This window comes from Macrotis lagotis, chromosome 1 (assembly GCF_037893015.1).
Source record: "Macrotis lagotis isolate mMagLag1 chromosome 1, bilby.v1.9.chrom.fasta, whole genome shotgun sequence".
In the NCBI taxonomy this organism is placed as follows: Eukaryota; Metazoa; Chordata; class Mammalia; order Peramelemorphia; family Peramelidae; genus Macrotis; species Macrotis lagotis.
In genome coordinates this window covers 273,861,207-273,877,710 of record NC_133658.1, presented here as the reverse complement: position 1 = coordinate 273,877,710, position 16,504 = coordinate 273,861,207, and the positions used below count along the sequence as shown (strand labels likewise).

General features: G+C 38.1%; 1 protein-coding gene across 10 annotated transcripts in view; it reads left to right on the top strand.

The window, feature by feature from the left end:
* The window catches only part of KCNQ2 (potassium voltage-gated channel subfamily Q member 2), a 129,857-nt gene that overhangs the window by 66,675 nt on the left and 46,678 nt on the right, over nt 1–16,504 (top strand). For all 10 annotated transcript variants that reach the window (XM_074227476.1, XM_074227453.1, XM_074227470.1 and 7 more), the window contains exons 4-5: nt 1,973–2,148; nt 5,861–5,986. In XM_074227476.1, coding sequence (XP_074083577.1) covers nt 1,973–2,148; nt 5,861–5,986 — 302 coding nt within the window. The remainder of the gene's footprint in view (nt 1–1,972; nt 2,149–5,860; nt 5,987–16,504) is intronic.

Below are 16,504 nucleotides of genomic sequence, written 5' to 3'. Positions count from 1 at the left end.
ATTGACTTTGCCTGGGTCTTATGGGTAGGCTATGGATAGATCAATGGGTTTGGAATCAGGAAGACTCAACTTCATGTGTTCAAATCCAGACTCAGACACTTATTAGTTAGTTTTATGATCTTGGGAAAGTCATTTAACCCTGTTTACCTCAGTTCCTCATTTGTAAAATGAGTTGGATAAGGAAATGGTAAACAACTCCATTATCCTTGCCAAGAAAACCCTAAATGGGATCATAAAGAGTGGGGAAACAACTGAAACAATGAAACAACTAAACAACAATAAAACTGGTTTATACAACTTAGATGTATGTGAGTCAGGTGTTAAGCCCAGGTTTTTCTGACTCCAAGTCTAGCTCTCTCTTCTCTGTTCCATAGTATCCCCCATAGAAACTACAGATGGCATCTAGTTAGGAGGACTTTTTTTTGAAAAAATATATTTTTTTCAATTAAAAAGCGTTTTTCCCTCTCTTCCATTCTCCCCTTCTGCTGAAAAAAAAACCCAACCTGAACAAAAACCAAATCTGTATAATCAAGAAAAACAAAATGTATATGGCATTCTACATCTTTAGTCCAGCCTTCATCATCAGTTCTTTGGAATTGTGGCTGAACATTAAATTAATCAGAGCTCTTCATTTTTATAAAGTTTTTATGGTATAAAATTTTCACCTAGCTCTACTTACCTTTTTCTTTATTATTTTATACAAGTCTTCCCAGATTTCTCTGAAACCAGTCTCTTTCATTATTTTTATAATATAATAGTATTTCATCAAATTCATAAACAATTTGTTCAGCCTTTTCCTAATTGATTGACATCTTCATTTCCAGTTCTTTGCCACCACAAGGAGAGCTGCTCTAAATAAGAATGATATTTTCCCCCTTTCTTTGAGATTTCTTAGGAATATAGGTCTAGAAAGTGCTATTGCTGGGTCAAAAGCTGGCACTGGTTAGTAATTTTTTTGGCCATAGTTCCCAAATTGCCTTCCAGAATGATTATATTGGACTCTTTAATGTATGGTTTTGAATCAGAACCAATGATAGGAAAGTGTGGTCCTATGCACAAAATCTTGTCTTGCCACTTTCTAATCATGAAACCTTGCAAAAAGCTTCACCTTTGTGGCCCCCTGTGTTCTCTTCTATCAAATGAAGGAGTTGGAATAATTGGGGTTTTTTTATTTTGTTTTTTATTTTTTGCAAGACAATGGGGTTAAGTTACTTGCCCAAGGTCACACAGCTGTGCTTCTGAATCCAGATTTGAACTTGGGTCCTCCTGACTCCAGGCTCAGTGCTCCATCCACTTTCCTCTTAATAATTGGCTTTAAAGGTTCCTTCCAGTTTTAAATCTTTGAAGATGAGTTATTTTTAGTAACTCTGAACATTTAATAACCCTAAACAGATGGACCCTAAGGATTTAGTCAGGGCTATCACATCTTTGTGTTCTCTTCCCCAGGTTCTCCTGGGGGTGAATTTGGATCCACCAAAGTGTGGGACTTTTTGCCCCCAAAAGTGACAGAAAAACATAGTATAATAAAAACAAAGAACTTCTTGGAACATTTATATTCAACAGATGACAACTCTGAGATATAAAAAATGAGATTTCCAAGACATTTCCATAGATATTTTATTTCTCAGATTTAGAACTACAAGACACCTCAAAAGTGATCTAGTCCAACCCCTTCACTTTACAGATGAGGAGACTGAAGCTTACGGAGGTTATGATTTTCACAAACATCATCCCATTAGTAAATGCCAATAATGAGATTTGAACCTAGGTCTTCTGACATCAGAGCCAGTACTCTTTAGACTATACAATACTACCCACCTCTGTTTGAGGCATTTCTCCTTCTCCTGTCACCTATCATGGAAAGAAATGAAAGAGCTTACTTCTCAAAGCAGAATTGTGATCCAAGCCCAAGAAGGCATAAGGGAAAGGTAGCATTTGATATTATAGATTGTTTTTGTTATCTTCTGCATAGACATCATGGTGCTGATAGCATCAATTGCTGTTTTGGCTGCGGGATCCCAGGGCAATGTGTTTGCCACTTCAGCCCTCCGGAGTTTGAGATTCTTGCAGATTTTGAGGATGATACGCATGGATCGGAGAGGAGGTACCTGGAAACTTCTTGGTTCAGTGGTGTATGCCCATAGCAAGGTAAGCTCTGAAACAATGGAGAACTATTTTAGGAGATAATATCTGGGGCTGAGTATCCAGAGCTCATCCATTGTTATTTTTTCTTCCTGGAAAAGAACAGGGTAAACACCATTTTCATCCCATTTAAATATTTCTTATAATGAAGATTGTTGTGGCTGTTCTAACTAAGTAACCAGGTTATATAATCAACAGTTCTTCTCATTTACCCTGGCGTACAGATTTTCCACTGAACTCAGTCTATTGCCAGCCAAGATCCTGAGGAAGGGAACCTACTAGATGGAGGATACCCATGCTGTGTTGGTCAGTTATCCTAATCCGAAATCAGATTACTTTTGATCCTCCACTCCCCATCTCTCTTTTACATCTTCCAGAGAATGGGGCATCATTATTAAAATGCACAAATAAGGTGTCCTCTCTTTTCTCCTCTAAAAATTCACAATGTAAAACACCATAGAACTTTTTACTAATTGTCAGCTATGAATCTCAGAGAATGGTGATAGCTGCCCTATACCCTGTGGCTTTACAGTAAACTGTTTAACCATTGGAATGGAAACCATCACTGAAATGGAATCTCTGTCTGTCTTTGTCTGACTATCTCAGTCTTTGTCTGACTGTCTCTGTCTTTGTCTGACTGTCTCTCACTCTCTCTCACTTCCTTTCTCTATTTTATTCATCATATGAGAAGGATGGACTCTAGGGCATTTTCTACCCTTATTGTTTTAGCATTTTAGGATGATGACTGGATTTAGTGGTTCTGGAAATTCTGTAGAATCACAGAATCTCAGAATAGGAAGAGAATATGTGAGAATTTTCTTTACTTGAAAACATCTAGGGAACTCACAGCTTCTTAAGGCAGCTTTTTCCTCTTTAGGAAACTCCCTCTCCCTATGACTTTCTTGTGGGGAAAAGTAGAACAGTTTGAAGACCACACTTTATTAATATTCTTTTTTCAAACATAGTCAGTTGGTAAACATTTTGGAAGTTCTTACCTTGTATTGGGCACTGTACAAAGCACTGGTTATCCAAAAAAAAAAAAAAAAGACAAAACAGGCCCTGCTCTCAAGGAACTCACATTGTAATGTTTGAAAATGGATATCTTGTCTCCTCATGTCTCTCAAGTCAAACACCTCCAGTTCCTTTCTTGTGATTAGAGGCAGAGAATCCTAAACATACATGTCCATATAACCATCTAGGTGTCAGGACCAATTTCTGCTTTGACCACCAGTCAAAACTAAGTACTTGAGGGTCAGTGCCTTGCCCATGGTCGCATAATTAATTTCAGAAGCAGGATACAAACATAGATTCTCCTTTTAGCACCAAATAAAGTACACTTTTCATTACACTATAGTATTTCTCTCTATATAGTACCTATAATTAAATGTATGACCTTATCTCTATGGCCAAACTAGCCTTCTTACATATGACATCATCTTCTATTCCTATATGTTTATACTGGCTATCTCCTATATGTATATATTCTTTCCTACCTCTGTCTCATAGAATCTCTGCCTTCCTTTTAGATACAGTTCATATACCACTTTTGACTTGAATTATTTTTCTGATATCCCAACTGCAAATGCCCTTATAATCAGTGATTTTTAAATTTATTTTTATTTATTATATATATTATTTATATATACATATTATATATATATATATATATATAATATATATATATTATACTGTTGTTAGATTGCAAATAGGCTTTTTGGGAATAGAGATTTTTCATTCCTTGTCTTTGTATGCCCATCACCTATCACAATAACTGGCAGTTTGTTCTTATGAATGGCTAGAGTCCTGGAGATCACTTTATCTCAGTGAATAATTGTGATTCTGTGGGTAGATACAATTTTGTAGCTTCTGCCTTTGTGGCTACTTATCTTTCATTTGTCCTTGGATGTTATTTTGAAACCTGAAACTTAAATAGATTTCTATCTGCAAGATTATTTTAAACTGATATTTCATTAACTTTCCCTTTAATCCCCACCAAATTAAAATGCATTAAAAGCAGAAATGAATATTTATTTTAAAAAACTCAAGGATTCCCTCTTCAATTATCTAATTATATTTCCTCTTCAATTATATATTTTTTCCATTCACTATGCCACCTAGAGGCAGCTAGATGGCACAGAGGATTGAGTAGTAGACCTGAAATCAGGAAGACCTGAGTTCCAGTCCTACCTCAGACACTATGATCTTGGGCAGGCTACATAATTAAGCATTGTCTGCCTCAGTTTCCTCATTTGTAAATGAGTATAATAATAGCATCTACCTCACAGAGTTATAAAGATAAGATGAGATAATATTTGTAAAGTATCTTATCTTTCTATAGGGAATAACATTTCTGTAGACTATAACTATTTCAGTTAGAGGACTTGTCTTTGATGATTGAATCTCTCACTTACTTACTTACTACCTGTGTTACCTTCAGCAAATCACTTAACCTCTATGAAATCAGTTTTTACCTGTAAAATGATAGGAACAGACTATACAATCCTTCTAGCTATATATCTGAGGTCATGTTGATGACAAGGAAATGAGTAGTGCTGCCACAAAGATCAGGGTTCTTGGAAGTGAAAAACTCATGACTGGTCCTGGAAGTATGAAAACTCAGGATTTTTTATTTCACCAACTTGCAAAATTCACAGAATAAAATTTTTCCTGGAGAGACAATAAGCTACTTGAGGACAGACTATAAAACATAGACCTAGGCGAGAATACCTGAGGGAAAGAGAGCAAATAAAACAATCATAAGAAATGAGTGGACTCAGACTTGAGTGAGTGAGTCTGGTGTGGAGGGAGATGTGGGCCAAACTTTTATAGTCTTGCCCACTTCCTTTGCAGGGAAGAGTCAGGGAAAAGCAAGTTAAAAAGGGTTCCCACCCCCTCTAAGTGACTGGGGTCAGGTATCTTCTTTGGAAGATTGAGAGGCAGGAAGTTGGAGGAGGAATAAAGGTATGAGCTGAGGTTGCTCTTAACTTGGCAAATTTACATTTAGCAATGAAGTTATATTGAACAACAAGAGGGAATTTACATCTGATTGGTGCTTTTGGAAGCCCTCAGAAAATATAGACAGGCAAAATTGTTATTTTCCTAAAATTAAAAAATCAAACAAATATTTCTCCTTCAACAATGTGATTCTAAGATAAATTTGAATTTGAACGTGAAAGCCCTCAACCATTTGAAACAAATCAATGAAAAGTCACTTGGAAAATGACAGGAATAGAAAAGCAGAGACCAATAACTTAAATTTGTTCCAAGACAGGTAAATAGGAAAACCAGAAAACCTAGTTCTGGACGAAAAGTGCCAAAGTTCTTGCTGTTTGTTTAACTCTCCCAGTAGGATGAAAGGGTGAAGTCCCAAGGGTCTCTGCCTTTTCATGGCAGGAAGCCAAGACCATTGTTAAAAGTCCCAGAAGCTAATCTGGCAGGTGTTCATTCTAGTGTGCCCCTGGGAGTGAAGCTGCTTCTATTAGTCTAAACCAGCCTGTGGAGTACTTTGAAAGGTGTCCTGTGGGCCAGCAAGCAATTGGATAACAGCTTCCTGCCGGGTGTTCCTTGGCAGAACACATGAGATTGCATGGTAAAGGTTGTCTTTTCTGGTCTTCTCCCCAGATGGACTGTTTGAATTTCCTCATTAATTGGAAAGACTCAGCAAAACAGCTGTCATGTGATACCCAGATTATAATTTTGTATCCTCTCTCTCTTGCAGGAGTTGGTCACTGCCTGGTATATCGGTTTCCTTTGCCTCATTCTGGCCTCCTTCTTGGTGTACTTGGCAGAGAAAGGCGAGAATGATCACTTCGACACCTATGCAGATGCACTCTGGTGGGGCCTGGTGAGTCAGTTATTTTGCCCACAGTGATTGCTTCTGACATGGCAACCAGTTCAGAGAAGAGATGGCTTGTGTTTGTGTGACACATGGCCCACAGTACCCTTGACTCTCATGCATTGATCAGGTCTAATCTTGGGGTCCACCACAGGGCAATGAGGTGGTACAAAGGAAGAAATATTGGGTCTGGAGTCAAGAAGTCATGAGTCCAAATCCAACCTCAGTTACTATTGTGTGACCCTGGACAAATCATTTGACTTCTATCTCAGTTTCCACAACTGTAAAATGGGAATAGTAATAACATCTACCTCATAGGATTGTTGTGAGGTTCAAATAAGACAATATTTATAAAGCACTTGGTACAATTATGTAAATGCTAGCTATTATTGTTATTATTATTATTAATTTTACTCCCCCAAATATCATCCTCTCTTTGGTTCATTATGAATCCATCCATTTCATATCGAGACCTGTGATTTCACTGGTGTGAGAAACTCTCTCTTTCTTTTTTTAAAGGTTTTTGCAAGGCAATGGGGTTAAGTGGCTTGCCCAAGGCCACACAGCTAGGTAATTATTAAGTGTCTGAGGCCGGATTTGAACTCAGGTACTCCTGACTCCAGGGCAGGTGCTCTATCCACTGTGCCACCTAGCTGCCCCCAGGTTTCCCAATCTTATGCCACCATTTTTTGTTTAGATTTCTCCTGGAAGGAAAAAAAAGCACTCAAACTCCTGGGCCTGCTAGATAGGCAAGCTCCTTTCCCACCAGACCCATACAATATGAATAGTTTATTGCAATAGTGGAGTGCAAAGTCCAAGGTTCCAACATTTCTATATTGCTTCTTTTTTCCCTTGATCTTATGCCACCCAGTTTTTGAAAATTATTTCCATGACCATTTTCTTGCCCCAGTGTGTATGCTACCAAAGAAATTTTTTCATTTAATGGATGATTTGACCCCTGAGTTCTTGGACTTGATCTTGCTCCCTTGAAGTGATGTCTAAGGCATTGTCTGATTCCTTACCTTGCTTGATTGCTAGATTCTAGCATTGCCCATGAAATTTCCCTTCTCTTTTCATGTTCCAATTCTTTCTCTTAATTTTGAGACTTTTAAATTTGAGACAGCTTAGAGGGAAAAATTTCAGGAACTTTTACACATGATCATGTGGCTCCCCTCTCTATGATTACCATATACATAAGTCATACTATTGTCTCTCAAGTGCTCATGCCAGAAAGGTAGCCCTGTATGGAAATTTTTCTGTTCAGTCATGTGGGTGATCTAGTGCATGTGTTTCTGCCTCATGGTCATTATGAACAACTCCTTTGGAGGGATCACTCCTAAGTCTAATTCTATTCTTAGTTCTGCTGTGTTTTTAGAAGAAAGAGAAAAAGAAGGACCCAAAGGGTTTATATGGCTCTTTTTAGAGGGAAGATCAAAGGGGTAGTAGTTGGAGAGGTGGGAGTAACTTCTTTGACAATCAGTCTTATAAAAGTATGAGCCAACTACTTCATCTTGGAGGCAATGCCCTCAGTGAAGCCCATCCTCCAGGAAGCCCTAAAGGGTTTTCCCATACCCTCAGTATGAGGATTCAACCAAAATAAAATATAAAAGACATGTTCTCTCTAAGAGCATCAGATTGGATAGGAAACTCTCATGACCAACCCCCTCCCTATACATGTTTAGTGTGTGTGTGATAAATATGATACATTTTTCATTCTTTTCGCTGTCATCACCTCAATCTCCTCATACCTTGTAAGTGAAACTGTATCATTGACAGTTACACACACACACACACACACACACACACACACACACAGATATATGTATGTATCAGAAAAGGAGTCTATAATGGATCCCTTTTTCATCTGTGGGCAAGTCAGAAAAGTCTCCTGGGGTATACTTTTGGTTGGCCAGTGGCTATGCTGGTGAAGAGTCATTCTGGAACTTTCTTAAATTCTTTCCAAGTTACATACTAAAAGAAAGGAAAGGTTTTCTTTGGGATCAATTTTATTTTTCTTTGTTATTTATGAGCTATGCCAGCTGGTTGGGCTTGTAATATTAGCAAGAGAATGAATATTGTGATTTGAACCTTTGAGATTCTAGTGTTTTTCTTGATTGGAGATATGTTGATTATGTCAATACTAGATACAAGTTTGTTTCCTTGTGGACTGACTATTTATTCATCTTTCAATTTCTTAAGAACTTCACATATATTCCTAGAAAACTGGGTAGAATAGGAAAGGATAGGAAGTATTCCATTTTAGTAAAGTAACTAGAGATACATTACATAACCAACTCCAGACTATCTGGATCAGAGCTCTGCAGAGTTTCTTCTGCACACCGTCAGGATTCTGGGACTGCTGACTGCCAGTATCCCTTGGAAATCCCTAAAAGAATAAGAAAGGTTTTAGATGATTTACAAAAATGTAATTGTCACAGACCTTATGAGTTATTACCACCTAGTGCCTTGATGTACTTGAGTAACTATGTGGTAAAATGGATACAGTCCTGAGTCTGGAATCTAGAAAGACTCATCTTCCTGAATTCAAAACTGGCCTTAGGCACTTTCTTGCTGTGTGATGCTGGACAAGTCACTTAACCCTATTTACTTCAGTTCCTTCATCTGTAGAATGAGTTGAAGAAGGCAATGGCAAACGATTTCAATATCTTTCCCAAGAAAACATCAAATGGGTCACCATGAGTTGGACTTCACTAAAAATGACTGAACAACAAACAAATCTTGATGTACTCTCACCTTAGATCTCAGATAACTTATAGTTCAACTCAGTTCCTAAACTTTAAAGTCAACTCTGTCAGTTGACCTTGCTTTATACTTTATTGAGAGAATATACATTTGATGAGTGTTCTCTCTTTGCCCCCATTGTGTGTGTATATATATAATATACATATATATATATATATATATATATCAAAACTGTTGATTGACATAATCCACCATATTTTCCTTTACTTTGATCTCTGAAGAAAAGGTGGCCCTTATTACTAAGGATCATCCTCTCTGCTTTTACCTTTTACCTTGGCTGTTTCTGTTTCTAATCTGTAATTTCCTCTTACATGTTGTCTTTTAACCTGCTGCCTTTGAATATGCCTGAGTCTCCTCTGTTCTTAAATAACTCCTCAATTCACTCTGCTAACTTTGGAAAGAACAATTTTAGGTAAGTGATGAGATTGGAAGCTGGATTCAAGATAATGAGCAGTGAGGGGAGAGAAAGTGGAGACAATGAGTTTTTACAACTTTTTCTGGAACTTGTGAAAGAAAGAAGACATCTAGGGCAATGATTTGAGGGTCGAATTCCAAGGCCTTTTTCAGTCCTCTTCTTGCTTTACCTCTATATCACATTTAACACTCTTGACCATCCTTTCCTCCTAGATACTCTCTCCTCTGGGTTTTCATTATACTGCTTTCTTTCTTGGTTCTCCTCCTACCTGCCTTACTATTTTTCAGTCTTCTCTACTGGATCCATGTCTTGCATCCCAATTGTGACCCGCTTTTTTCTTTTTCTATATTTCATTCGCTTTTGATGAATAAATTAATTTTCAGGGACCAATTATCTTTGTAGAGATGATCATCATTTGTAGAGATGATACAGTCTATATCTATAACATTTGTCTCCTTCATGAAATACAGTACTACTTTAACAACTATCTATTGCACCTTTCAAATTGGATTTTCTTTGGGTATTTCAAATTTAACATGCCCTTAAGAGACTATTTCACTATCCCCAAATCCACCTCTCTTCCTAGCTTTCCTATTTCTGGGGAGGGCACTTCCATTCTTCCAACCACCTAGGTCCAAAACCTCAAGGTTATCCTTAACACCTTACCCTCCTTCATCTTGCATGTCCAATTATTTGCCAAATCTTATCAATTCTACCCCTACTATATCTATCAATCTGTCCCCTTCTCCTTCAGTCATATAACTGAAATATAAGATATGAAATGGGACCACCACACATTTTATCTGGACTATTATTAATACTGCTTTATAGACCCATCCATCCTATAAACAGTGTAATACTAACCATGTCACTCCTCTTCTCACTTTGTTGACTCTTTATTGCATTTAGGACCAACTATAAACTACTCTATTGATTATATAAAACTTTCTACATTAGATGTAGCCTATTGTCTAGGTTTATTGTCCATTAATCCTCTGTTATGAATTCTATGGATCAGCCAAACGGCTCTACAGACTGCTTCTCTAGCTCTCCTCTCTGTACCATTGCACCAGCCTGCTCCTATGCTTAGAATGCATTCTTTTCTCACCATCTCCTTTTAGAGCCCCTGGTTTTTCTTCACAGTTCAGTTCAAACATCACCTCCTGCATGCTACCTTTGCTGTACCCCCAGCTGTTAATCTCCTCCATCAAGTTACCTTGTATTCTATATGTATGTGTGTGTGTTATTTGTATTGTTGTCTTCTCCTTCTGTCACACCTCTCCCAGTAGAATGCGAGATCTTTGAAGGCAATGATTATTTCATTTTTTGATCTTTTAATCCCTAGCTCCTGAAAAAATTAATAAATGCATATTACGTGCTTAAGATACACAATATAGGTGAATACAGTTCCATACATGTAGGAACAATCACCCAGGTAATTTCTCAGAGTTGCAGTAAGTAGACACAAAGAGTTCTCACAGGTTACTTTGAGCTTTTTTCTTCCATCTATACATCTATACATATAATATAAAAGTCTGGGGCCTCTTTGTTCTTATGGACAAGTGGAAGAGAGGCAGATGCTCTTGATAGGTCTATTGAGAGTGACTGTTGTGTCGCTGCTCTACAATCAGCTGATTTAACTTTCTGTGTAATCTACAAACACTCTACAATGTGTCATGATTCTAGGAGAGGATTATTAGACGAGGATTATAAACTCTAGTCTAAAAAGGACCTTGGAGGTCATTTGGTCTAGTTCATTTGTAAAATGAAGAAATTTAAGTAAATGGCTCTCTAGATGTAGTAAGTATATGAGGGAGCTGGGATTTGGAGTCTTTTGACTCTGGCAAAAGTGGGCAGTGATGAATACTCCTCACTCATCAGGGAATTGCTGTTGATGGTGTCTGTGGGTGAGGCAATGACTAGCCCATGCTACCTGTGTTATCAAACTCAAATGGAAACATAGTCTTATAGTCTATATTTTGACTTAGAAAACCACAAATTAATATTGCCTATGTTGTGTTTTTATTTATTTCAATTAAAATTTACATATTAACTTGGTTACTTTTTACCAGGAGTTTTCTCAACCACTTTTAGGCTATAAGTTTGGAGTTTGATATCCCCTAATCATTTAAAGAGCTGGTCAGGGAAAGTAGACTTGAGACCAGGAGGTGGCAGCTGAATGCAAACAAACTTTGCTGGAAGGTGAAGGATGTAGGTCAAGCCTAGGAATTGAAAGCACAGTATTTCATGTAGATGGGGCTCACCTTTCCTTGAGGCAAAGAAGGAACCTAAACTGATGAAGAGTCTGGGTTCCAAAAGATCCTGTGTGATCTGCAATAATTTGTGGTGTTCTTTTCATCCAGTTATCCAATTTACTGTCTCATTCTTATATAACCCTATTGTCATTTCAAGAACTTTATTAGGCTGATTGGGCTGCCTCTAAAAAGGTTCTTTACAATTTTTTCCAAGCATTGAGTACAAAGTGACCAATATGTATGTTTTTCCCCCTCTTTTACTTTCTCACTGAGACTATAAGCAGCTAATTAAACATTCAATAAATGTGTATTGAAATAAATAAAACACAATACAACAGAGACAGTGTTAATTTGTGATTTTCTAAGTTAATGTGAGGTCTATAGGAATCTCTTTCCTTTTGAGTTTGATACCAGTAGATAACAGTGGGCAGTGCAGTGGATAGAGCACTGGCCTTGGAGTCAGAAGGACCTGAGTTCATGTGACTTGTGTAAATCACAAAATCCTAATAGGTCCATCTTCAGTTGTCCTGATTTGGGAAGACAAAGTGAGGCTGGTGACTTAACACAGCCCCCCCCCTTAAATCCAGTTCACATGCTTGTCATTGCAACATAGACTGGTCATTGCCTCACCCACAGACACATTAACAGCCTCTAAAGACAGAGCTGCCTTTCCCAAAATTTCTGAAGAGATCTTTTCCTTTTGGAGAGGAAGGTTGGATAACCCAGTATGTCAGATCGTGATCTAGTTAAGGGAATATTTTGTTTCCTTCTTATTGGAATCATTACCACCACTACCCTAATGTATTTCTTTTTTTTAAATTTAGTATTTTATTTTCTTCAGTTACATGTAAAAACAATCTTCAAAATTCATTTTTGAAACAATTTCAAAGTCTCTCCCTCCCTTCCCATCCCCCTCATTAAAAAGGCTACCAATTTGATTTAGGTTATGCCAAGTGTTTCTTTAAAGTCATTATGTCAGAGTCGTAAACTTCAGAGTCAGTAAGACCTGGGTGGAAATCACTCTTCTGAAATATGCTGACTCTGACCCCAGGCAAATCACTGAGTTTCCTAATTTGTAAAATGATGGGGTTGGACTCAATGACCTCTAAGATTCCTTCCAATTTCAAATGTATAATCTTATGATGTCTCTCTCTGGTAACTCTCTGAGACTAAGTTACAGGGTGGATATTACTCTCTATAGGGAAAAAAAGCTCACCATTGAAGTTGCAGGTTCTGTACCAAAACCAATTACAAGGTCTGTTCCTATCCTGAAGCAGTGAACAAAGGACTCTTTGGAATATAGGGAAAACATGATAATCTTGATTGCAGTGGTAATCCTTTCATTACTCTGGAACACTCAGTACATAAAAGGAAAGTGGAAAAAAATTCCTTATAAATGGAACTCATTCTCAACAATGGACATCACAGAGTGGTGATGTTGGTGCTGGGTGGCAGAGAGTTGTGATGGAGTGAGCACTGGACTCAGGGATCAGGAGTCCTGGATTTTAATACCAACTCTACCAGTGGCAAATTGTTTGACCCTGGGTCAATTATCTAAGCTCTTTGTTTATTAGTTTTGCCATCTCTCAAATGAGAATATTATAAGCTAGCACATGTGGTTCATTGCAATTTTAATTGAATTCAGTAAACATTTATTGAGTACCCTCATTGAGCTGGACACAGTATGGGTGCCCAATATTAATAAGGCATATTTCTTGTCTTCAAGAAGTTTATAGTCTCATAGCGATGATAAGACAAGGACACACTTAATAACATTGTAAGACAAGATGTGATTATTACTACAGAAAGGGCATAGTCAAAGTCTTGGGGGACTTCAGAGGAGGAAGAGGTCATTTTGGGTAAGATTGGTCAGAGGATGATATCCAAATAAGAGACAATTAAATATCAGAGATGGCCTCTGATATTCTTCCAGATCTCATTCTATGATCCTTGGAGATAATAGATATGAAAGGACTCCTTGGAAAAAGATAAAAACTTATTACTGAATCCCATAGGTTGGATCCCATAGGGGTTTTCTGCTGTTCCTATTTTACTGGGATGTCTGTAACTCTATTTACTTTCATATCTGTAATGTCATTTTTAATGGAATAACTTTATATGAGAGATATGTTGGTCTCAATATGCCCACTAAACATATTGGAAAACTGAGGCATAGTGCTTCCTAATCAGTGGCTTGTTCTAGATCTCCTGTTGTCATAATCTATCATTAGATTATACTGCCACCTTGTGTATAGGTAACAGCTCAACTTTGGAATAAGCCTCTTGGCATGCACTGCAATTTTAATTGAATTCAGTAAACATTTATTGAGTACCCTCATTGAGCTGGACACAGCATGGTTTCCCAATATTAATAAGACATTTCTTGTCTTCAAGAAGTTTATAGTCTCATGGCAATGATAAGCCAAAGACACATGTAATAACAATGTAAGACAAGATGTGCTTATTACTACAGAGAGGGCATAGTCTTGGAGACTTCAGAGGAGGAAGAGATCACTTTGGGTGAGATTGGTCAGAGAATGATATGATATTAATCTCACCCCAATCTACCTTTCAAAAAAATAGACCACTATGTCCCTATAATTTTTTTTTATCTCAATCAGATTGGCCTATTCTTTGTACTCCCATCTGTCACATATATCCTCACCCCTTTTTTGATTGCCCTTCTTTGTTGTTTGTATTTATCTAAGCCCTGCTTTTTTAAATTCTAAATTAAATCCTAACTCTTGTAATACTTCCCCTGAATGACTTCCATTACAATGATCTTTTTTTTTTGAGGCAATGAGAGAGGGGTGGGGAGGTTGAATGACTTGTCCATGATCACACAGCTAGTGTCTGAGGTTGGATTTGAACTTAAGTCTTATTGACTCCAGAGGCAACACTTTATCTTTTGTGCCACCTTCCAGCCCTAATTTTTAGAAGAATTTTTGCAGCACTTATTGTTTGAACAATATTAGATCCTGCTATTTTGTCTTGAAAGCTTTTTTCTTTATGTATTTCCTCTGCCTCTCCAAATGAGCCTCCCTGAGGACAGGAACTACGTGAGTTATACTAAGAGAGAGCTTTAGTTTTAGAGACCATGGTTTCACTTGGAAAGTACTACTGATCTTCTCTTCTTTGCTTCTTAGATTCCTCATCATCTGTCCAAGCTTACCTTATATAAATCTTTCAAAGCCACCTCTAATTTCCTAGTTATTAGCGATTTCTTCCTTTTCAAATGAACTCCCATCATATTTAACCGTGTTTGTCAATGCAATTGCATGATACAATGAATAAAATGATGGACTTGGAAACAGGAAGAACTAGGTTAAAATCTCCTTAGATGCTGGCAAATCACTTAACCTCTTTTGATCTAAGTTTCCTTATCTATCAAGGATAATAGTACCTCCTAGGATTTTTGATTTAATGTGATCAGATGTTTGTTTTTTGCAAGGCATTGGGGTTAAATGACTTGCCTAAGGTCACATAGCTAGGTAATCAATAATAATCAGAGGCTGGATTTGAACTTAGGTCCTCCTGACTCCAAGGTCAGTGCTCTATCCACCACACCACCTAGCTGCCCCCTTAATGAGATAAGATGTTAAGTACTTTGCAAACCTTAAAACACTCTACAGGGTATCAGTTGTGAGAATGAGTTTAGGAGAGGGCTTTGGGTTGGTTAAATAGAACCTAGAATCATCAGCAGAGAAATGAGCCCAAGGCAGCTGATATTCACCAAATGAAAAAATATAGAGGGAGAAGAGAAGACACAAGGACAGAACCTCAGGGGATACCTACAGTTAATAGGCACGACCAGGATGAAGATACAGCAAAGGAAACTGAAAAGGAATGGTCTGAGGTAAGAGGAGAGCCTGGGGAGGAAGGGGAAGTATCACAAAAAAGAGAGTGAAGAATAATTGACAAATCAAATTGACAGTGTCCAAGGCTGCAGAGAGATCAAGAAGGATAAGGACTGAGAAAAGATTGTCATTTTCCTAAGATCTTGTGTTGGGGGAGGCACTGGTTCACAGAGGTTTGATGTTGAGATCCCTAGAGACTTAGCTCACTGGGTTTAGTAACTCCAAGTGGGCCAAACAGTAGGGGATGCTGGTTGCTTTCTCTGGAGTGTCTGTAACCTTGATTTAAGGTCCCTTTCCCTAGGTCTGGAGGGGGTGAGTGGCGCTACTGGATACTTTTATCCTTGAACAATATAGGCTGGACCCCAAAGCTAGGTAGTTAATCTCCCTATTCGGCTGAGGGAGCTCTGCTGCCCACGCCTGAGCCTGGGAGAGGTGGGGGGTGCTGTTACTGTGTTTGTTTTGGGAAGAGGACTCCCCTGAAATGAAAGAATAGAGTCTGAGGTCCTCAACACTAGCTGAGCCCTGCAGATAGATGTCCCTGTAACTTTCTGCCCTGGAACTCGCCCTCCAGCCCTGTTGGAACACCCCAGACTGCTACTCCCACAGTCAAAGCCTCTGCTGCTGATCTTAGGTTAATCCCGCTCTCACCCTGCCCCTGCTGGCTCTCTGCTCTCTGCTTTCAGCTCACCCATGATCCCTGAAGACAGATCTTGTTCATAGATGTTCTTCTCCTAGCTTCTTTTTCTGGGTTTTGTTGATCGAATTTCTGTTAAGAGATGAGGGAAGACTGGGAGACCTTAGCACAGTGTCTGTCTTCTCTCCACCATCTTGGCCAAATGAAAAGAGAAGGGGGGAAAGAATCAATTTTTGTCAGTGAAATATGAGGCAAAATTCTTTATGGAGGGGTGGAAGTTTTTATCTTTTTCCAAGGAGTCCCTTCACATCTTTTATCTCTGGGGATCATAGAATGAGATCTGGAGGAATATCAGAGGCCATCTCTGACATTTTATTGTCTCTTATTTGGATATCATCCTCTGACCAAAATTACATCGGTAAAAATTTACATTGGTAACTTTGTAAGGGATTGTTTTCATTGAAACTAGATAGGTCACAAACTAGATAGCAGAGAATTAAGACAAGAGTGAGGAAAGGAAAGGAAGGTACCTGCTGTAGATGACTCTCAAGTTTGGTCATGAAAGAGAGAAATGATATGTAAGATGAGAGTTAGCAGGGATAA